General features: G+C 33.5%; 3 protein-coding genes across 5 annotated transcripts; 1 reads left to right on the forward strand and 2 right to left on the reverse strand.

Moving 5' to 3' along the window:
• Nucleotides 1-635: 635 nt before the first annotated feature.
• LOC123207326 (peptidyl-prolyl cis-trans isomerase CYP22) lies at nt 636-5,892 on the reverse strand. Of its 2 annotated transcripts, XM_044624688.1 has the most exons (7): nt 5,601-5,883; nt 5,478-5,501; nt 4,916-5,003; nt 3,989-4,081; nt 2,554-2,586; nt 1,989-2,045; nt 636-935 (listed from the first exon to the last, which is right to left on the reverse strand). In XM_044624688.1, the coding sequence occupies exons 1-7, from the start codon at nt 5,762-5,764 to the stop codon at nt 825-827; spliced, it is 570 nt and encodes a 189-aa protein (XP_044480623.1). In that variant the 5' UTR covers nt 5,765-5,883; the 3' UTR covers nt 636-824. The 2 variants fall into 2 exon arrangements, with proteins under 2 accessions (XP_044480623.1, XP_044480624.1); XM_044624689.1 differs by lacking the exons at nt 636-935; nt 1,989-2,045; nt 2,554-2,586 and adding an exon at nt 3,560-3,773 and having other exon boundaries at nt 5,601-5,892.
• Nucleotides 5,893-6,415: 523 nt separating this feature from the next.
• LOC123207342 (disease resistance protein RGA2-like) lies at nt 6,416-12,950 on the forward strand. 2 transcript variants are annotated; one of them, XM_044624721.1, is made up of 5 exons: nt 6,416-8,422; nt 8,522-9,935; nt 10,019-10,069; nt 10,325-10,423; nt 12,154-12,950. In XM_044624721.1, exons 1-2 carry the CDS (start codon nt 6,485-6,487, stop codon nt 9,929-9,931), a joined length of 3,348 nt encoding a protein of 1,115 aa, XP_044480656.1. In that variant the 5' UTR covers nt 6,416-6,484; the 3' UTR covers nt 9,932-9,935; nt 10,019-10,069; nt 10,325-10,423; nt 12,154-12,950. The 2 variants fall into 2 exon arrangements, with proteins under 2 accessions (XP_044480656.1, XP_044480655.1); XM_044624720.1 differs by having other exon boundaries at nt 6,416-9,935.
• Nucleotides 12,951-14,110: 1,160 nt separating this feature from the next.
• On the reverse strand, nt 14,111-17,776 carry LOC123207324 (protein SUPPRESSOR OF GENE SILENCING 3-like). Its single transcript, XM_044624686.1, has 6 exons — nt 17,563-17,776; nt 15,787-16,681; nt 15,321-15,615; nt 14,924-15,168; nt 14,650-14,807; nt 14,111-14,561 (listed from the first exon to the last, which is right to left on the reverse strand). Exons 2-6 carry the CDS (start codon nt 16,660-16,662, stop codon nt 14,351-14,353), a joined length of 1,785 nt encoding a protein of 594 aa, XP_044480621.1. The 5' UTR covers nt 16,663-16,681; nt 17,563-17,776; the 3' UTR covers nt 14,111-14,350.
• Nucleotides 17,777-24,099: the final 6,323 nt, after the last annotated feature.

Genomic DNA, 24,099 nt, shown 5'->3' on the forward strand with positions numbered 1-24,099 from the left:
TAAAAGGGACAAATTCTATGCTATGCCTAAGTAGTGCTATCATAACATGCACATCAAACAAATTTCTCGCCATGCGTAAAATTTTCTAATATGTTTTTATAAAATCATGTACACACATTGAATCCCCTTAAACATTATACTTAGGGCTCAAATATCGCTTTCACCCAGTCAAAAATGCCCTAACTTTTAGATTCACTTTAAACATGTTTTGGTACCACTAGGTACCTCAATATCCCTTAAAACTCGAGTGAGAAATAGACAAATAGCCTTTTATCCTACTTACCAAAAAGATTATAATATAATTAAAACAATATTCTAATAAATGACTTTTTTAATACTCTTATTATATGCCCTAATTGTTGAATTTGATAATTCTCCATGAAAGAAAGAATATCTTAAAACTATAATAAATATTGCAAATTCAAAAGTTACATCACTTATAACACATCATTTAAAATAAAACTAATAAAATAATATGTTAAAAAAACAGAAGAAAAAAAAATTCAAAAATATAACTTCAGAATTCACAACTCCAATATAAGGGGTTAACTATTTTACTCCCGGATAGTTAACCTGAGAATTCGAAATAAGCCATATCCAAGTATATTTCAAAAAGAAAAAAAATTCTATAGGTATCTATGCAATAAAAATATGCATTAGATGTCAAATCCTCAGGCAATTTACAAAATAAAATTAAACAATAAAACACTTTTTCATAATGCATAAGCTTTTCTGAAATAAAAAAAAATATATATTTTTTTTGTTACAGAATATATATAATTTTTTTTGGTTGAACCTCAGTGGTATTTTCTTCATTTCACCTTTTACATTTCTCCACATTCTGCAATACTGCAAGCCAGTTTTGGCCGGTTGTTGGGTCCAGTAGCCACATTCTCAATCTTCCTGACAACCAAAAGACCGTCTCCAAGCACTCTCTGAAAGCAAGTATCAAAGAGAATGGCAGGTTAAGCAGAAGAGCAGATTCACTAATGGGAACAAAGCTATATATTAGGTTCTTGTTCCTTCAAGGCTAGGCCTGAATAACTCAACAGAGACAAAAATAGGCAACTATTTACACTATTTTTATAAAAAGGTCAATATAACAAAGTATATATATTATCCAAATTTAACTAAAAACAATGATTCAATTTGACACAACACAAGCTGAGTAACACTTTGGTGTTTTGGTTTGAGAAAGTCTTTCCAGGTTTATGTTTTCCACATGAAATTACCCCGTCAATGTGTATCAAGATTGAAATTAAAGACAACTGTGTCTTCTCTGATTTTACTAATCCAGTAGTGAAAATTATATTAGGTGACGGTATTTTAAATCCTGAATTGGGAAGATATACTTTTCCTCCTAGCAAATAGCACTTCTCCACTTTCAACTAATCTTACCGTCAAAATACCCTTGAATCTAATAGCAAAAGCCTTTTTATCTTCACTGGTCTCCATATTCACTGGATTTGTCGAGTTTTGGTATTTAAAAGTTGTTTGAAATCTATGATTGGCCAAAACTAGTCTTCAACACTTAAAATCCACCTAACCCATTTTATAAGTACAATTTCTAATGATACTTATGTAGATAGGTGTTTAAAATTGGTTGTTTGAATTAACTTTTAGGCGAAGATATTGAAAATTGAAGGATTTTGATGATTTTTACAACATTTAGAACTGCATATTGTTTGAATTTGGCAAGATTCAACAGTTATATCCTAAGTAGGATTTTGATGATTTTTACATATTCCTTTTCAGAAATTTGAAAGATACATCCCAAGTAGATGTTCTTAAGAGAATTTGAATCTTCAAGTAAGAATTAAAATATTAAATGCATTATCAACATAAATATGTCGTCAAACTATTGCAGATATAAAATATGAAAGACCATAAGAAAAATATATAGACAAACGTTAGATGGTACATACAATAACATCTTAAACAAAACAAATATCTGTGTACATTAAAAAAGAAAAGATTAGAGAACATACCCCAAATACAACATGCTTATTGTCAAGCCAATCACATTTTGCACAAGTGATAAAGAACTGAAATTAAATAAAGCAACGATTGAGAAGTTAACAAAATTACGAGATGATAGAAATTTGAAGAATCTTTACAACATGTCCTTCCAGTAATAATGTTGAATTCTCAAGTTGTAGAGAAATATTAAAATAAATTCATAAACAAATTTTATGCTCAACACTTTTGGGTAAAGCCTATTCACATGCAGAATAGAAAAAGAAAAATGCATATGACAATGCCAATGAATATGGTACACCATTGCACCTTTGCAAACGTAATTCAATGTAACTACATCTGAACGGAGAAGTATATTTTTAAGCAATTCTCGCATGGCCACTACAATATCAGTCAGCCCAGTTACATAGAAATGCAATCTACTAGAAACATGTACCTAACAGTTTAAAATCCAGATACTTGGTAACAAAATTAAAAAATAATTGATTTGAAAAAACTTGTGTGCATGCCTGCAACCCCCACAAGTGCATGTGAGCATGAAAAAGGAAGGGGAAAGTGGGAAGGTTGATAAAGTACCTGGCATCCATTGGTATTTGCTCCACTATTTGCCTGAAACATGAGCACAGAATACAATTTCAGAGTAGGAAGTAGGATCCCATCATTAAACTCAAAATATTTACAGCAAATTCAGAAGAAAAGACAGGAGGTTCTCCATGCAAATACAGGCATTCAAAGAGGTTGACGACAGATATTTCAACCAAATCTATATGCTGGAAGACACAACTCTAATTTCTTGTTCAGTTCTCACATGTAAACATTAGATGTTATCCTAAGGGAAAAGGGGAATTAAACATTATATGAGTGAAGAAGGCATTAGAAGATTAAAAATCTTTTTACAGTATAATTCCTTCATAAGAAAATTTTTTTCACCGTGTAATTTGTCATTTTATAGAAGATAAATTTCATTTACTACTCTGAAGATTTGGCCTACTTATAGCCGGATACTCTCACTTAGATAATTGACAGAAACCAGTGAAGTTTCTGATAAATTCAAGAAACATCAAAGTAGACCCTGATGATTTTTAAGGAAGTATAAAATGATTTTCAAAACAGAAGACTTCTCATAAACTATAACAATGAGGGTTTGTTGTGGTTTTAACTGAATCTCAGAAAAGGACAGTACAATTTTCATCTAAATAATTCTTACTAAGAAAAATATTGTAAATTTGTTAGAACTCGTATATACATTTCCCGCAGGAAAAGAGGAAGTAAAAAAGAGAAGACTTTTAGCTCTTGGAAAAGGGACCAGGAGACCATTGCTCTAATGCAAAATCAACCACAGAAAATAGGGAGACGTGGCAAAACAAAGGAAAAAGAAAAAGAAGTAGCTGTGGAAAAAGTTGTAAAAGGGAGTAGGTGCTACAGAAGAGAAAAAGGTGCAACAAATGAAGGAATGTGGGGAGAGAGTGGTTCTCTCCGAAGCTGAGCATGTACAGTGGAGACTCAACTGAGTTTTGTGGATTTCTTTTTGTGATTAATCTGTTACTGGAATTGTAATTTGACTAGCAGTTGTAATCAAACATAGTCATTGAAAATATTCATTGTATTGAAGAATTGATTTTGTAAACTTCACTAAGAAATATTTAATACAATACATATTTTCATCATCTACTTTGATTGTGTTACATTTCCTTTTCTATTACATTGCTTTGCATGCCCTTGCTGCTGCTGTGAATGGTTTGCTGGAGATTGGGGGTAGTGCAGAAGAGGTAGCCCAGGGAAGGTTCTGCAGTCAGCTATCGACCCAGGTATCCATCAAAATTCCATTCAATAGTTTAGAGATTTGCTCTAATTACATAAAAGTTTTAGAAATACGAAAGCATCACACCTGATGTTCCAATATACTTATTGTTTGTGCTCTTTATTTTTCCTAATGATTATTAATGCTAAAGTGTGGGACTTGCAGCTACTAGTAGAACAAAATTTAATTATCTAAGAAGGAAAAATATACCATTGATAATAGACCAGGACCAGTGTGTTTGGCAATAAAATTCTCATCCTCGAATTTATGTCCATAGATAGAAGTACATCCACTGCCATCGCCCTGCAAAACAAAATTCAACTGGTAAGCTTAGCAAAAATATCAATAGCTTACAAGATTCAGGACAACTTATCAGAATAATTATTTGACCTGAGATGGAAGGTTCTAATATCAGTTTAAATAAAGCAGAACAAATGCCTACACTATGGACTTCTAGAAATAAACAATGCACCCTTTCATTATTTACCAATAACCCATCCTCCCCACTTCTATTTAAAAGTCTACCAAATTGTTTTTCCGGCCATAGTCATTCAGGAAGAACAGTGAACAAGCCACAATAAATTGCCCAAGAAAAAATTTTGATACAAAATGTAATAATTAAAAGAAATATCGAGCTCCAAAGTTTTTTTATAACAAATGCACATGAATGTTGGAGTAAAGTTTGCGAAGGAAAAATAAAGAAAATTTACAAATCAAAAGGTAGGAATATGTGTTCTGAATTAAAGTAAAAGATAAGAATCATGAGACAGCACACTAGAATTGCTTAAGTAACTAGTAAATTTTGTGCATTATATATATTAAAAATATACTGCCCAAAAAAGTTGGTTTGTAAAATTATATGAGAGTTTTAAACTATTAAATGTTATCATTAAGAGATATGCAGTCACAAATTTGCTTCCTTTCTCAAAATGCTATGGCGAACCTTTACTTCACTTTAAATAAAAAGGAAACATAAATATCCTTCCAATCCCCAGGGATATGCATCTTCCAGTATACTCAGGGAAGAAAAAATAGCCGAGACAGTGTCAAAAGTAATTCATGGGTTAACTTCATTCATAGAGTAATTGGAATGATAAAACAAAAAAAAGCTTAAATGCAGGAGTTGACGGAACCAACCTTCACAAAATCACCAGCTTGAATCATAAAATCCTTGATCACTCTATGGAACTGGCACCCCTTGTAACCAACAGGCAATCCAGCTTTTCTGTTATTTCAATCCAACAGATGAGTAGAAGACACGTTAATCAAATAAGTAGTCTTATATGATACCAAATACAATAGCATTCACCAACAGATGAGTAGACAACAAGTATTACTGACTCAAAAAACGCAGTCTGTGCATCGAAATTTACCCCTATTTACGGGCCTTGGTCACCAGCCACAAAAATTTTCAGAATTTATACATAGGCACAATCAATTCCATCTATTAAAATTCATATTCCACTTAGGCCCCTTCATTTAAGAACACTTACAGTTTAGCTCCCAAAGTGAAACAGATAAGTCAACTAGCATATATCACCATAGCAACAAATACGAGGGAAACAACAAGAAATTACTTTAAGGAAAAAAAATTAGTTGACATCAACGATGAACCCATGATCATTAACGGTAAACATTACAGGATATAAGAACTAGTTTTTATGTAACGAGACAACTAGAAAACACAAAAGCCAGATACCTGTACTCACCGGTGCACAATTGCCTGCCAAACAAGAAAAAACAAGCGAACTTGAAAAGTGTTGTCGGAATAGATATAAGCAGAAGAACAACTAGGACAAGAAAGGAGGAAAGGTGAAATGACCTGAAATTTTCGGCGGTTTTAGGGGCAATGTCGGCGAAGAGTTCCATTTTGATACGACCGGCAGGAATTGTACCGATAGTAATGTCAAAGAAGACGATTGGATTCTTAGGGTTTGGAGGCCGCACGTGCCACTCCACTCCTCCGCCATTGCCGCCAGACGCCATCGGTAGCTTTCACTTCCGCACCGATTCTCTCTTTCTTTCTGCAAATAGGGTATGGGTTTTACTATTTAGGAAAACACGTGCTTGCCATTGATTGGTTAGATTTAATATTTGGAATTCGCAGCCACCTCTGTATTTTTTTGAGTATTGTCAGATACAGACTTTATTTTTAAATAATATTTTTTTATTGTATTACAATCCATCTTAATTATTTTATTTCAATATTTTAAAAATAATTATTTAAATGGTTTTTATATTTTTATTATATTAATTAAAAATAAAATTATTTTTATAAAAAAACTAATAAATAAAAATATAATTATTATAAAATTAAAATAATAAAAATAAAAATAAAAATAAAATTATATTTTATATTATTTATCATACTATTATAAAAAATTACCCATCGTATCACCATTATTAAATAAAATAAAAATTACTATTCTGAACCCAACCACGCATGACATGACCCAAGTTTTCCTGCTACGCTGTTATAGCAGACATCGAAGAAGGGAATTAACCAATGCATTCGAACATTCATCGTTAACAAACAGAAGTCAAAACGGAACAAGGTCAAAGTTGTCGGTAAAGGTGGAAGAAAAAGACATATAAATATGGTTAATTATTAAAAATCTTACAATCTTCACTCTTCAATCTTCATCCACAAATCGAACCTGACAAATAATTTCATAATTTACTTAGCATTGCGAGCTGCAATCGTCAATGGCAGATGGACTGGTATTTGACGCTGCTTGGAAGCTCTTGGAATTGTTGGGATCCCGAGCTTTTCAAGAAGTCGAACTGGCCAGTGGAGTCGGTGACGAGATTAGAAAGCTCAAAGACACTGTCGAAACAATCAAAGCCGTACTTCTTGATGCCGAAGAGCAGCACAACAAAAAGAACCATCAAGTGACGCTTTGGCTTCGGAGGCTGAAGGATGCTTTTTACGATGCCGATGATTTGTTGGACGATTTTGCCGGGGTACTGAAGCAACAAGAGGCGACAAGTGAGGTGCGGATTTTCTTCTCTAAATTTAATCAGATTGCATATAGTCTTAAAATGGCGCACAAAATTAAGACTATTAGGAAGAGATTGGATGATATTGCAAAGGATATGAGCCAATTCCACTTTCTTAAGAATTTTGATGAGAGGCCGATTTTCAACATTGGGAGAGAGCAAACGCACTCTTTTGTTCGAGAAGAAAAGGTGATAGGGAGGGATGATGATAAAATTAGAATAATAGAGCTTTTGTTAGAGTCAAATTATGTTGAGAACGTTTCTGTTATTCCTATTGTTGGAATTGGGGGAATAGGAAAGACCACACTTGCTCAACTTGCCTATAATGATGAGAAGATTATTAATCATTTTGATTTGAGAATGTGGGCGTGCATATCCGATGACTTTGACGTGGGGTTAATTGTAAAGAAGATAATTAAATCTGTGAATCCTAGGGAGGTAGAAAAACTTGATAAACTTGAAATGGATCAACTGCAGAAATGTCTTCGGGAAGAGATTGATGGAAAAAAATACTTGCTAGTTTTGGATGACTTATGGGATGATGAGAATCCCCATAAATGGAGTGAATTGAAAGATTTATTAATGGGTGGTGCACGAGATAGTAAAATACTTGTAACCACTCGTAATGAAAATGTTGCTAGGATTACTAGTAAGTTTCCATCTCAAGGCTTGAGAAGACTTGATGAAGACGAATCTTGGTCTTTATTTATGCAAATAGTGTCTGAGTATGGGATAGATCTAAAATGTTCAGAACTAGTGGCAATTGGAAAGGACATTATAGCAAAGTGTGCTGGAGTTCCCCTTGCCATAAGGACAATAGGACACTTACTCTGCAATCAACAGACCAAAAGTGATTGGTTGCAGTTCAGGGACAGTGAACTATCAAAAATAGCTCCAGAAGGAAGTGGTATTTTACCTGTTCTTAAACTCAGTTATGATCATCTCCCATCATATTTAAAACAATGCTTTGCGTATTGTGCATTGTTTCCAAAAGACTATGATATCCCAAGGCAGAAACTAATATGCCTTTGGATGGCACAGGGGTTTCTTCATTCACCAAACAAGAATAAATGTCCAGAAGATGTTGGCAACGAGTATTTTATGAACCTACTTTCAAGGTCATTTTTTCAAGATCCAGAATATGATGAATTGGGCAATATAACCACATGCAAGATGCATGATCTCATGCATGATCTTGCACAATCAGTTGCAGGAGGTGAATGCACTATGGCAACTTTGGATGGGGAAAATTTTAATGAAATAGTACATTATGTTTCATTTAAATATTCTGACATTGATTTTGGTGCATCTTGTAAAATTCCATCAATATTATTTAGATCAAACCATATAAGGGCTATTTCTTTCCCATGCAATCTATTTTTATTTGTGGAAGAATTGAATCAGTCCAATTTTAAAAAAATGTTATCAAGGTTCAAGTGCTTGCGTAGCTTGAACTTAAGTGGATCAAGGGTTAGAGAGCTACCGAGTTCTATTGGTAAGTTGAAACATCTACGATATCTTGATCTTTCTTATAATGTGGATATTAAGAAGCTTCCTACTTCGCTCACGAGGCTAAGGAATTTGCAAACACTTGATCTCTCTGGTTGTGGGATTAATGAATTGCCTAGAGATATTGAAAAAATGGTGAGTCTTAGGCATCTTATTGATAAATGTGATGATTTGATTAGCATGCCATGCAATTTGGGGTTATTGACCAAACTTCAAACTTTACCATTGTTTAAGGTAGGAAGGAGCAATGGATCAACTTTCCAAAAAAATTGTGAGTTAAGTGAATTAAATGGGCTGAATAGTTTGAGAGGAAAGCTAACAATCAAGAATTTGGAACACATGGAAAAAGCCACGACACCAACATTGGCCATCTTAGAAGCGAAGCAGTATCTTCAGTCCCTTAAATTAAAGTGGGAGCCAATTGATGATAATGTTGTTAGTGATGATAGAGGAGAGGTTAGGATTGATGAAATATTGTTAGAAGGCTTGAAACCACACCCAAATCTCAAAAGATTGTCTATATTTTGTTTTGGGGGTGTGAAGCTTTCTAGTTGGCTTTCCTCCATCACAAATCTAACTTCAATTAACTTAGTTGATTGTGAGAGGTGCCAGCATATCCCACCACTGGAACAGTTACCGTATCTTAAAATATTGTCTCTTAGGGGCTTACATGATTTGGAGTATGTTTCAGATCAAGGAATGGATAGTTCTTCTTGCACACCATCAACAACATTCTATCAATCTCTTAAGGAGCTCAAACTCACGGATTGTTCTAAATTACTAGGATGGTGGAGGAGAGATAAAGATAATGATGATGATGGAGAAATGACTTGGTTGATTGAGCTACCTTCTTTTCCCTGTCTTTCCAAATTAACTATCAATGGTTGCCCTAAGCTGACCTCCATGCCTCTATATCCATCTTTGGAAGAATTGTATTTGGAAGATACCAGCTCAAAGCCATTGCAACAAACGATGAAGTTGGTGACTGGTGTAGCAGTAGCTCCATCTACTTCCTCGTGTTTTTTGGTTCCTCTCTCCAGATTAAAGTCTATGTCAATTGAATGTGTTTGGGATTTAGAAGTTTTACCAGAGGAAGGAGTGAAAAAGCTCACTGCTCTCACAGATTTAAAAATTGTATCATGCCCGACACTTTTTCAGCTGTTTCGAGGCATAGGACACCTCATTTCCCTCCAGAATATCATTATTCGAGATTGTCACGACTTTTTTGATGAGGACAATTATGACATGCAATGGCAGGGTCTTAGGAGCCTTTGTTGTTTACGATTGTCTGGGCTTCCAGCAATGGAGTCCCTCCCATTGGGGCTTCAATATGTTGCCACTCTGCAGCATCTCGTGATCTGGGACTGTCATAATTTGCTTGTTCTACCGGAGTGGATGTACAATTTAACATCCCTTGAATATCTTGAAATTGTGGGTTGCCACAATCTGATATTTCTAGCAGAAGGAATGCAATTACGAAGGTTGTCTATTTTCGAATGTCCCCAATTGTCAAAAAGATATGGAAACCGCAGGGGTGACGGCTGGCTAGATATTGCTCATATCCCAAATATTATTATTGATTTGAAGTTGATTCAAAAGGAAGGCTGCTATCTATTGAGTGAAGAAGGATGCTCTTCTCCTTAGCTTGGTACTTTTCTTCTTTGCATTATCTTTATTTATAAATTAATAACTTGACCCTTTTTTTAGCTTGTTTTATTTTTTGTGCAACAGACATCAAAACTCGCTGCTAATGTGATTTTTGCAATTGCAAGAAACCAAGAGGTGCATATTTCTCACTCTCACCTGTGTTTTAACATTTTCATGGGTTGTACTAACTTGATTGTCAGCATTTGATTTGCAATATGTTACACATGCTGATTATTTCTCCAACAAAATAATTTAAATGTAGATATCTTTTATCATTGTCTAGGCAACAAGTCTCTAGTTAGTCAAATTTGACTCTTTAACCATACTTAATATCTGCCAATTGTACAAGACTCCAGACAATTCATGTCTTTTCTGTTTTGAATATTACAGAGCTGAATTTGGGATGATTACTTGCTCATCTTTAGGAAGACAGAATTAATGAATTTGTCCTCAGATCTGTGGCTTACCAAATACCAACAATTTGTCTAGGTAATCATCCAAATCTTATTTTTCTTCTTTGTCTAGTTTTGTACAAGATGATTACTTATATATGTTACAAAAGCTATATTCCTTTTTATTTTACTTGTTTTTTGTGCAGTATGCAAATTTAATTAATTTTGATTTTAGACTCACGCATAACATAAAACACTCTCAAGATTATTTTGGTTCTTTGATTTTGCACTCAATTCAGCAAATCAGTTTGTTTGAAAACTTCAACAGCTTCATAATTCTTTTTTAACAATATGAAAATGAATTTCTTTTCTCTACCTTGTCTCACACATTAGCATTGTCTTTGTTGATGGAATTTAACAAGCTTAGTTTTGAACCTCTCTATAAAATCATTCAGAATTAGTATTTCTTTTCTCCTTATTCAGCATGTCACTGACTCAAGGCAAAAACGATGATGGTTTTCATATCTGTATTATCATTTATCTACACTTTGCAGTTATTCTTCACTGTAACAAACACTAAATTGATTTGGTGATGCACAAGATTGCTCTGTGGATTCTTGCATAGAGTGGAGAAGTAGTAGTTCAGGAGAAAATCATTTCTGACAGCTGCACACCATGAATCTTTAATGTGGATATTATTTTTGCATTTTATTTTATATAAAACCTTCTAATGTTTTTGAACATTAGGTCAATATATTAGTGATATTTTTCTTATAATATCACTTTTTTCTAAAATAATTATAATAATTTACTGGTGTAGTTTAGAAATTTATCCAACTTTATCAAGAAAGTTTCTATTGAGTGAAAGATGCTAACATAGCAGAGTGAGTTGGTCAGGATCACCCACTTCCTAGAGCTTAATTTTTATACATTCCGAATAAAAGTTCATAACTCTTTTCTTCATCTTGGTTTTTTGCTCATGAATAGGACATACCATGTTATTCTCTCTGCTCTATGATCCTCCATTTTTCCTTAGGGGGGTTTAAATATACTAGGAACCCAGCCAACTAAGGCACTAACAGAGCAGTAATTTGTAACCAGAACTGTTTAACTAGAAATATAAGCCAAACAACACCAGGAAGACTGTAAAAATAATACCAACATACGACTGCTATTTTAGATGTTCTAAGAAGAATTCTAATATTTACGCTACAATTCTCTTAGCAGTAGAAATTGGAAATCTAAGCAATGAATTAAAATTATAAACTAGCAATTCAAGGAGCTGGGACCCCCCTCAGCCAACGGCTACCCAGACCATTTTAATAAACTCCTCTCCTTTTCTCTCTTTCTTTTTCCCTGTTTATTCCACCATCTCTAACTAACTTCCCAAACGTCCACTCTAAGCAATCCTTGTGGCCTTCCCTTATCATTTGAGATCTTCTAAAATCTCCCTTAGTTCCACATTCTTTTCCTGATCAGTTCTCCTAGCAGCAGCTCCCCGTCTCCTACTATACACCTTAAAGGAAGTGGTCTTAACAAAATATTAATCAATTTTTATGTTATACAAAAGTCGAGTAAGACTTGCTAGAATTGATCACAAATTCTCCGGTGCTCTTTTAGCATGGGGGGTAATGCACTAAGGCAAGGGAAACTTTGACTAGTAAATGTCACAAATATACTTTCTCATTCTTTTGGTATTTTCCTATGTATTAAATGCGTGGGAGGAAGATATTCTCCCAGAATTGTTGAGATGAAACTGATTGTTATTCCTTTACTTTTCTTCTGTCCTTCTTTAACAGTACTTAATTCTTTATGCACCTTCTGCAGTTGTAATGATCATTCTGAATGCTGGAGGATTGAATGCATCAGTTGCTGGGTGGTTTAGGATTGGTTCTGGGTTCAGTCATGGCTTTTTGATTTCTGCTGCATGCAAATAACCACAATGCCAAAGGGTTCAAAACTTCATTTCCATTGGCCATCTTTTTTCTACTGAATTTTAAAAGGCAATTCTTCAAAGAAGTCTTTACTTTGTAAGGAGATACGCTCATTGACCTGCAGATGCTTTACAGTTTAAATAATGAACCATGCTGCTGTTCTAGTGGATTCCCAATTTTCTGGTTGCTGGTCACCGGTTCCTTGTGTTGAAGGACTGACTCCTTCAACGTCTGCTAAATTAAATTGGTGAATAGATTTTCTGTATTTAATTTGTTGCAAACTGAACTTTGCTTATGGTTGGCAGCTCCTGAAATCAGGTTTGCAAGTTCTTTTGTGCCTGCCTTTCGTTGTTTCTGAACATGAGTACTGAAATCTACACGCAGCCATTTGAAGAATTTTACACGTATTCTATCATTCCAGCTAGAATGCAGACCCATCTGAGGGGTTATTTCTAAGAAAATGGTGAAACATGAAGAAATTAATGTTTATGCAGCTGCTGCAAGTTGTGTCAAAATGGTTACGGAGTACACGGCCTCTTTTCCCCACTTGCTGCGCTTGTGAACATTGTGGACTCTCAGCTGGCCAATTTCCCCCGTCATATGGCGTTCTTTTCTTGCTTTCAATGAGGCCCGTCAATTGGTCGGGCTAGCATTATTTGATCTGAAAAGAAAAAAAGAAACAGTTTCAAACTGAAAAAACAAAAAAAAAAAAGCTGCCATCTGTGGCCGTTCCATTTGTTTTTAATAGTATAAAAGAGTAATATTATGTATATATATTTTTTATATATTGATAATGTATCATTATATGATTGTATATTATTTTATCTAAATTTAAAATCATTCAATCATATTATGATTAATCATATGTATATTCAAATTATGTATAAAAAAATATACGCATAATTTGATTGTTTGCGAAATTGTCTTTTAATATTACAGTATTTTGTAATTTAAAATATTTAATATGGATAGTTTTGTTTTTACCATTTTGAAAATCAACCTGAGAAATAATGTAAATTTTAAAAGTTAATTAGGGCACCTTTTAAAAAAAAAAAAAATTTATAATAATTACATATAATCAGTTTTAAATATAGTTTTACTAACAAAGTGACATTGCATCCAAGAATGGGGATGTGCGGTAAATAAAATTTATAAAAATATAAATAAATAAGTATTGAACTTCCAGTAAATAATAGCACAGAAGAAAGAAAAAACATTTTCTTTATATTTGACGATATAATTTTTACCTTAATCTCTATCGCAATCGAGTTTATGTAAGCTTACACAATAATAGTTACTTCATTGGAGAAAATGGTCCCCTCAAAGTTCTGATTTAACCAGCACTAATCAAGGGAAACATATGTGCTCATGCTTACGCTTGAAGACCAAAATTTCTAGCATTAATTCTTAAATTGAAAATGGATAAATAATTACTTTCATATTTGGATATTCCGTTTGATAAAATATCGCTATATAAAAACATATGTGTATAAATAATTATGTATCACAATAAAATTAAGTATTATTTTATCATAATATATCACAATATAATTAGATATTATTTTATTTTTAATTTTTTATTATTCAATCACACAATAACATTACAAAATTATATAAATAACATTACTCTTCAAAATTACTAACTCATATAATAACACATCATTATTTATACACTTAGTTTTATTATCAAATAATATATTATCATATGATTAAATTTATCTTTAAATCAAAATCACATAATTATATAATGACATAACATGCAAGTATCCAATTGGACACTCTAATTGAATAAACATAATTTTATTGCATTTGAATTATTTCATTCCTGTTTTGTTTCAATAATTAAACTATTTTTGAAAATTATCTTGATATTTTAATGTCTTACATTAATATAAGAAAGTTCAACAAGAGAAAAATAGAAGGGTTAGCCATTGTTCAAGAAAAGAGTCCACATATAGTCATACTGAGTTGCATACACACCATTGAATAAGCTGGCTGCGTGCTCCCTTCGTTTAAGTCATGACGAAACAAAACTGAAAGCTAACCACTTCTTTCCCTCACAAATTCTTAGTTTTCATATCCTTCAAAAGCTACGAAGAATCCTGAATGTGGGTGTATTCCTCCATCAATTTGGTCAGCATTGCACTACATTCATTCTCGATCTCACACTGTTCTTCGTAAAACCTGTGCTTCAACGCTGCCATCTTTTCATCGCGTATTTTGAATACCTCCTCTCTCTTCTTCTCGAACACTTCCATTTCTTTGTCTTGTAGCTTTATGAAATTCGCCATCCTTTCAGTTCTGTGTGAGAAAACCATCAATCATTACCCAAAACAAAACATACCCGGACTCTAAGTTCTTCTATCTCAGTTAATTATTACATATATACCTTTGCCTCGTGTCTTCAATGTTGGATGCATTTTCGATTGATTGCTTCGCTTTCTCCCGCTCATCTTGCTGTAGCCTTTCAAAATCCTCCTCTTTGGCATCTCTTGCTTCCTGGATCATTCTGATTTGCTCTTTGTAAAACTGTTCTTGGAAGTCCATCTTCAGCAGCATAAACCAAGGAGTTAAAGACAAAATAGAGGAAATAAATAAGACATACTTTAACTTCAATTTCGTCATGGAAAATCAGAAAACCCAGAAGCAACGGGATGTAATACCTCTTCCTTGGTCTGTTCATATTGCATCTTTGTTCTTTGCTTGACAATGCGATTCTCCTCCATTGTCTTTCTCAGCCTCTCACTCACAATACCAAAAGATTCTTCCAGAGTTTTCGAATGCCTTGTAGCTTTATCCACTTTGATCTTTAAGTAATTGAGCTGCTGGTTGTCCTCACTCATTTGTCTAATCTGGCGTACAACCATCTCTTGATATGATCTTAACTCATACTTCAGCCTCGATTTTCCTAATGAATTGCAAAGCATGTCACAAACATAGTTAAAGCATTCTTCATGTTTATAAAACTGAAAAAAGATGTGTTTTGATGCTTACGCTTGTCCGTGTATCCGACACACATAAACACAAAAACAAACAGATTGAAAGATATATAGAGAGAACCTTGTGAGTGCTGATTGAAGAAATCGATGTCTTCCTTTACTGCCATAAAACCATATAATTGTCGCTCCCCTCCAGGGTGGAATAATACCTGCCTCCTATTCCAAGATTCTCTATCAGTTCCTTGCTCAGAAAAATGTTTATGCAGACGTTCTGCTTCTAGGTATCCCCCAGCAGAACTTTCAAAAATTAGCACACTCATTCCACGGTGCCCCTGTGGACCATAAGAATGTCGAGCCCTCACAGCAGCATAAGAGCCAAAGTACTCTAAAAGTTCCTGATTCCCCATCCCAATCCACTGAATCCAATAAAATAAAAGGATTAGTTACATCATGATGATCCAGCAAATACATTTATTAAATGATCACACAGGCAAACTGCATTTGTGAGCAAAACAGAACTTTATAAACAAAATGGCTTTCTATTGTAACCTCTATACAGCGACAAGACGATGTAAAAGTAATCGTACCTTCTCACCATCATCTTTCTCCAACCTGGTATTCATTATGATCACCATGGGTGGCCAAACTATCTCATGATCCTTCTCTTCATCTTTCAACCCTTTCCACCTGCCAAATAATTCAGAAGCTGGAAAGACCGAAGTTCCCCGCCGGTGCAACTCCTCTTCCAGAAGCTTTGCAAGTTCCCTGTGGAGCTTCACCCTCTTAGCTCCTTTTGTTTTGGCATGGACCATTAGTGGCTGAAGGCCACGGTACCAGTCGATAGAACCTGGACCGCGCTGGCACGCTGGACAGTGCCACTGCCTTTCTGGTTCATTTATCTCTTCAACAGTCAAATTATCCAAGCTTTCAAAGAATTTCCTGAACCATCGACTCTTCTTTCGAGTCTCATGACTCTTTTGACTGGTATCTGAATCAAATTCATCACTGAAGAGTTCATCCTCTGAATCATCCGCAATATCAGAGTTGTCTTCCTTGTCATCATCATAATTTTCATCAGCATTATCCTTGTAATCATCATAGACACTTTTGTCTTTGTCTTTGTGACCATCTTCAGAACCTTTAGATGAAGAAGAACCAGCTCTAGATTGCCAGTTCCAACCCCGCTCCAAAGGAGGAGGAATTACCGGTTGAGGGGCCATATAACTTCTCTCAGGCATTTTCCTGGGCAACTGGGGCTTCGCACTCCCCCAGCTGGGTTGTGTCCTAGATTCTGAAGTATGTGCCCATGTTTTCCCAGAAGCCCTTCCAGCGCCACTAACACCAGGTTTTGGAGCACTGCTATTTGTTTTGTTTTTAGACTTCCTTGAAGCCACCTGCCACTCACCATCATCTTCGGCTGCATTAGCACCAACTGGTTTTTCACCTCCTCTTCTTGAACTCATCTTCGTGCAAAATTTTCAGCTGCATTATTGTGACATATAACAGTGGTTAATCAGGGAAAAAAAAGAGGAAAAAGTAATATCTATCAAAAGAGAATGCAAGACTACCTTGTCAAAAGATCTTAACACCTAAATGACAAAAAAAACTACTATTCCTACCTTTAAGCTAAATAATTTTAAATAACGCTCAAGCTTCTTACACAAATGATTCCACAGAACAAACACTGAAGATTGAAATATTGTCTTCTAATGGTGAATGTGATACACTAGATTTTTCTAAAAAATATACAATAAGTTACACAAAGTGATGTCTTTAGTTCCCCAGCATCAGCTAGGAAAATCTCAATATTTCTTTGTGATTACCCATAACCAAACAGAGGCACAGCGAAATACATTCATTTGATAAAATCAAGAGCAAAATCACTGAATCAAGAAATATTAAAAAAAAACATCAAAACTAATAAACTATATTTTAGAAACAATCAACAGCCAGTCTACATATTTCTTCAAGAGAAAATGCAAGACTACCTCGTCAAAAGATCTTAATATCTAAGTTATAAAAAACATTTGTTACTAACTCATGAGCTAAAGATCGTTAATCACACTCAAGCTTCTACCACAAAAAAATTCTACACACTAACACTGAAGATAACAAATACTGTCTTCTAAAAGTATGTGTGATACACCAGATCGCTTCTACAAAAATTAAGTAACGCAAATTTATGTTTTCCAACGACTAGCAGGAAAATCGCAAAATTTTTGTGATAAGCCGTAGGTTATTTTTCTCAGCAATCAAACAGAGGAACATAAGATTCTTGCCACAAAATCCAGGAAAAAATCACTAAATCAAGAAACATTAAAACAATCAAAACTATTAAACAATTATTATAAAAGAAATTATACCTAAGAATATTTCGCCTTCCTCACGGTAACGTTAACAGAACCGTTATGAACGGAGAAAACCGGAAATTACTCCGTCGAGCAAAATCCGGCAACTCAAACTTTAAGCAGAAAAAAGATTTATTTCAAGTAGAGAGACTGTGGCTCTGTGAGTGAGTTCAAAATGAAAAGAGTAAATGGGGAAGAAAGCGGCAAGTTACCTAGGGCTTCGCTCCCTTTCTTGTTGAAGTTTTAACTTCACAAAAGCTAAGGACGACGTCGTTTAGAACACTTAGATGGTCCTTTTCCATTCAATCGTACGATTGGCAAATATTTGTAAGTCCCGCCCGCTTCAGCTAATATCATTTCAATTTTGTCCTTATATACCTCTCTGCGGTTACAGTCAATTAATATTCTGCTCAGAGTTTGCTTTTGACTTTGGACGGTAACAAACAACTCAGCGCTAGGATAGCTAATTTTCTTTTACGCCGAAGGATTGATTTTCGGATAAATATATATCTGCGTTACTTAAAAAATCAAAACCTATAGCATAAATTAATTTTTGTTAAAATTTTTAATTAAAATAAAATATAAAATTATTATTTTAATAATATTATTGAAAAATATATATAATTTATTAATTTTATTTTTAGATTTTAAAAATGAATAATTTTTATTTATATATAAAGTTTTATAATTTTAAAAAATCGTATTTTTCCCACAAATTTAGAATTTTTATCTTTTTTTCGTTTTAATCACCTTTAAGACTTTTAAAAATCTTAGTTTAATCCTCCCTTCAGTTTTAGATTATTCAAAAATCAGGTTACTTCTCCCTTTATTGATTGAGCCGACGTCAACCATTGTTTCTCTTTGATGATAACACAATACGATTTCTCCTCTGTCACATAATGTCTTGAAAATCTTTTCATCTTGATGAAGAGATTTTTACCTATTTCTTTTTGCCGTATCTCTTGCGTTGGCCAATTATTTCGACAGTAAAAGATGATTAGCCAAACAAAGAAAAAAGGGAAAGTCACCGAAGATAGGTGGTGGCCTAAGAAGAGAGAAATCTTTACAAATCTTTACATTCACACTTGGGTTGATAACAGTCATTTAGCCTTCTTTTTATGTAATTATATTTTTCTACCTTTATTGTACAAAGAGAATATTATTATGATTATGGTTAGATTTTGATAATACAGTTCCGTCTCTCATGGTGATAAGGTGATCCCCTCACTCAACAAGCATATTTTTCAAAGGTAATAGATTGATCACAAGACTAACGACCCAGAAATATAGATGTGTGTTTCAGTCTAGGATTGTAAAAATACATATGTATAGGAGGAATCTTTCTAAAACTTCCATAATTTTTTTTTTTCTTGGGTAACCAACTATATTAAGTAAATCAAAATTTTATAAGTATGAGAGAAACTCGAATCTATAGTTTTTTTATTTAAAGTTTTAATGTTTCATCAATTTTGTTAAACTTTAATATCTATAAGTGTTTTCTATTTTAATCTCTCTTTCATGATTAATACTGGAAGTTATCTCTACTTTCTCAATGAGATATTTACGATATTATAATATTTCATTTTAGTTTAATTTTAATAGAAATAGATCCTAACAATCATATTCGAATTAGAATTTTATTGATTGTTGTCACTGTAATTTCTCCTCGTAAACCATATGTTTTATAGTATATTTATGTGAAGAGGAAAGTAAAATTCAGGAAATTTGTCCAAGAAGGATTGAAAGATAAAAAAAATGATGTATAATGCAATTAAGCATAGATATGATCTAAGTCGGTTTCATTTAGTTCAACTCAAATTCATATCAAACTTGAGCCAGAAGATTTGGTTCGTTTTTTAATTTAAGCCGAACTCTAACTAAAGGGTGTTTGATTTGATTCAGTTTGAATTTAACTCAAATTTATAATTCGAATTCATGACTCTAATGATAAAATTTAAATATTATTTGGGTAAAACAACGTTATCTTGTCAATGAACCACAAACTCGAGTCAAACATTTGAACCATCAATTCGAACTGAACCGAGCTACAAATTCAAACTATTGATTCAAGCTACGAAATCGAGACAAACTCAAAAAAAGTTGAGCCATTTTTCATCCAAACCAGACTTAATTTTGGTTGGATGAACTTGAGTAAAACCATTTTCTATTAGAGTCAAACTCAACCCAAGGGGTTTTCTATAATATCCCTCCCTAGAAGTACTACCCACCGAAGGAGAAATATTACGAATTAATATTCGGAGCGTCTATTTTTTTCTTTTTAAAAATACTTTAAAATAAACGCATCATTAAAAGTGTTTAGGAAGTATTCCAAGAAAACTGAAAATCTGGAAGCGAACAAAAGATGTATATACTCATATGAAAACTCATCTGAAAGCATATGAAAACAGAGAGTAATCATATGCAACTGTACCATAATCTCAAAAAGTCAAAAATCGACAAGAACATGCCACTGTATGTATGTAATATAAACTAGAGATAACCTGCTCCAACCGGATCTACCTACGCGGACATGACCCTGCCTCGCAGCTACCTCGATCACCTGTACCTGCAATCAGGAAAGAAAAATGAGTGAGTGATAAGAACACTCAGTAAGGGGAAAGAATCAAGTAAACTATCTTTTTTTTTCCTGTTCTAACTCACTTTTGGGACTCAACCTCACATCCTAACCTCTATAAGAAATTGAGGGGATAATTTAGTTCACTGTTTACTATTTGGGTCATACTTTGTCCCATCTGGTGTCTATTTGATACTTTCTGAAAGCTAACTATAGGGATTTGACACTTTTCTAAGCTCGAGCTCTCTTTCTTTCTTTCACTACACCATTTTTGAATCTGAATTGAGCTCTACTACGAGCATGCTCTACTGCGAGCATGTTCTACTACGAGCGGACCCTACTGGGGGTCTATGTCCTACTACGAACGTGTCCTACTGTGGACATGGCCTACTACGGGCGGTGTAGTGTAAAGTGCCCCCTCATAGTTTATAGCATGCATGCGAGTCTTATATCTTACTAATTTTGCTTCCATCTAAATTTATTCATAACTCACCAGACATTACTCTTGGGATGACCCTTGAATCTTGAGTCCCAACCTTTTCTTGCTTTTCTTTCTTTTCTTTTTCTCTTCTTTTTTTTTTTCCTTTCCTTTCCTTTCTTTTCTTTTCCTTTCCTTTCTTTTCTCTCTTTTCCTTTCCAAACTGTGAAATACTGTTCACAACCCTGTTCATTTGACAGGGCAGCCTTCTTTTTCATACAATTTCACAGTCCAAACGATTCCTAATTCATACAAGCTATATATAGTTGAAAAGAGGATTCAAAGAGCTTTTTAACAAGCTATAATAGTACTTATAATTCATTCAATCAGGCAGTCAAAACAGCAGATAAAGTCAGTGGCAAAAACTGCCTCCTCTATTTATTTGATAAAGCAGTCCTTATGGTTCATGCAATATTTAACAATCTAAATGATCCCCAATTCATACAAGCTATATATTACTGAAAAGATAATTCAAAGAGCTTTCCAACAAGATATAATAGCACTCATAAATCGTTATATAAGACAGTCAAAACGTGAGATGAAAGTAGTGGCAAAACTGCCTCCTCTGTTTATTTGGTAAAGCAGTCCTTTTGGTTTATACAATATTTAACAGTCCAAATGATCTCTAATTCATACAAGCTATATATCATTGGAAAGAGGATTCAAAGAAATTTCCAACAAGATATAATAGCACTCATAATTCATCAAATAAGGCAGCCAAAACATGGGACGAACTCAGTGGCAAAAACTGTAAATATTATACAACTTTCTGCCATGAACAAAATCACATACATAGACATCTCAAATGGCAAAACAATATTCCTCAACATCAAAATCATCATTTATAACATAGATCCAAGGAACCAAAAGCCTAAAACATGTCACATATCAAGGATGATATCCTTTACCTTGTTTCAAGCCAAATCTTTGCAAGTTGGTTTCCTTCTCTTTGTTTTCCTTCCTTTATCATCAAGACCACTTTAAATCAATACCAAAACAAACTAACATATTCACATAACATGCATATAAACATAGATAAAAGGATAAAGAAGGAGATCTTTGGTTACCAAAGCTTACAAGGTGCTTCTCTTTTTTTTCTTTTTATTTTATCTTCCAATATCTCTTCAATTTTTTCCTTTGGCTTCAAGAAAGCAAAGAAAAGACATGAAGAATGGTGGCTGCTGGAATATAGACGGAAATGATGGAAAAGTCTTCTCTTTCTCTTTATATATAAAGCCTTATCTCTTTCTCTTTTTCTCTTTGTCTTTTTCCTTTTCTTTTTTTTTCATTTTCTTTAGGTATATATATATATAAACACACATATACATATAAAACAAATATATGTACTTAAAATGGGAAATATCTCTAAATAGAGTCAAAAGACATAAATACCCCTGAAACATACCTGAGGGTATTACATTTTCGGGCTTGGCCGAATTCACCCTAAAAGCAGTAGCATAAGTTTACATAAAAAATTTCTTTGGATTATGGCATATTGGGACTTCACAATAACATGTATGCCGCTTCATCTACAAAGGAAGAAATTACAAGTTTAACTGTAAATGTGAACGGAGAAATTACTTTCAGAGATAAATTGAGAAACTAAAACAGACCAACTTTACCGAACGAGAAAAAAAAAACTCAACTTACTAAACAAAAATACAATCGAGCTGCTTATAGGGTTGGATTTGAGCCGAGCCGAGCTTAGCTCGGTTCATATATGAGCGGCTCGAGTTCGGCTCGAGCTCGACTCGAGCTCAGCTCGGCTCAAGCTCGACTCGAGCTCAGCTCGACTCGGCTCATTTCAGGCTCGCGTTCGGCTGGGCTCGTTTTTTCTTATCAAAACGATATCGTTTTTAATATATATTAATCAAAACAACGTCGTTTTGTATAAAAAATTTAAAAAAAAAATCTACCGAGCCAGCTAGAGCTTGGCTCGGCTCGGATCCAGCCCTAGCTGTTTATATGCTTGAGCTTGAGCCTTTTAGCATTTTACAAGTTTTGCATGGAAAGCAGGAGTGGGCAAAAAAACATTCAAGATATTTAACTTTATTACTACTACTTCTACTCAGAAAGATATTTTTAAATATTTTCACCATGTAATTTCCCGAATAATAAAATTATGTATACAATCAATAATATATTATTTTATTTTTAATTTTAAATTATTTATTTATATAAAAACATGCCTTAGTTGTACATATTATTTGTGTACATGATGAGATTACTTTTTCGTCGAAACGAATAAAACATTGAGTATAGAAAACAGTAATAAAAAAGCAATACTTCCACTACTAAGAATATTATAAATCTTATAAAATGCCAAATGCAAAATCCCACTTACCATGCACATTATATGAAATTAAAATTGCCCACATTTAGACTATGATTATTAAATATTAAGTGCATCTTAGATCTGTCCACTATTTAGGCTTTGGTTTTTTGATGGGAAATTGAATTGGGTGTTCTCTATTTTAAACTTGCAAGAGACTTGAATTACTTGACACAAGTAACTTAGGGGAATTATTCTTCAAAACTGGAGCCACATTATTATAATTTTCAGTTGACAAATGGTCACACCCATAAAGGACATGCTCATCTATCTAAGATTCCAACCCCTTGACTACTTAACAAGCTGTGATTTGGAGAAAGTCCAAACAATATTTGACCTTCTCCAGTGGTAGTGTATTTGTCAACATATCCGCTGCATTGTTTTATACTATACAACTATTTACTTAGTTATAACATGAAACATTTGATTATTTGATAGGAGTTTTGATACTTTAATTGTCATAATGTGAATTGAGAGCTTGTTAATCAAATCCAACAACGAATATCAATCTTTTCAACCATAACCATTTTTTTTTTGTTATCTTTGTTATTATCATGTATTTACTCTCAGTTATAGATAAAGTTACTATACTTTTTGTTCTTCTTTTTCTTGTTAATCTCCATAGCAAGATTATTCTTTGCCGCACCTAAATCTTCGATATCAAATTCTTGATCTAATATAGACTTAAGTTAACAAACATAATCCATATTTCTAGCAGAAATTGGAATATGCTCATCATAAATTATAGCAAATAAATATAAGAGTCCATCATTTAAAACCATAAATCACACACAATAATCACACTCACAATGAGCAAGTAAAGCCAATACTCAATATATAAAGGTCTAATCGTTTGTACCTATAACACCCCCTAAAGAAAAATTATTCCTTGGAGGGAAGCATTATAACTTTTGATTTATTTAGTATGATTATAGAAAGGCCAAAGGACTATTTCCCACCCAAACTATGTTGAATTTTCAAAATTCTCTCTATTAACTTTAAAAATCTTATTTATCCACCCATGATCATTTAAATTTGTTAATTTTAAAGATAAAATTGTCATTTTATAGTTAATATTAAAAATAAACTTAAATATGATTTCATTCCCCCCCTAAATTTAAAAAACTAACTTTTCTCTCCTAAACCAATTTTGAAAAAATCACATTG

This window comes from Mangifera indica, unplaced genomic scaffold (assembly GCF_011075055.1).
Source record: "Mangifera indica cultivar Alphonso unplaced genomic scaffold, CATAS_Mindica_2.1 Un_0072, whole genome shotgun sequence".
Taxonomy (NCBI): Eukaryota; Viridiplantae; Streptophyta; class Magnoliopsida; order Sapindales; family Anacardiaceae; genus Mangifera; species Mangifera indica.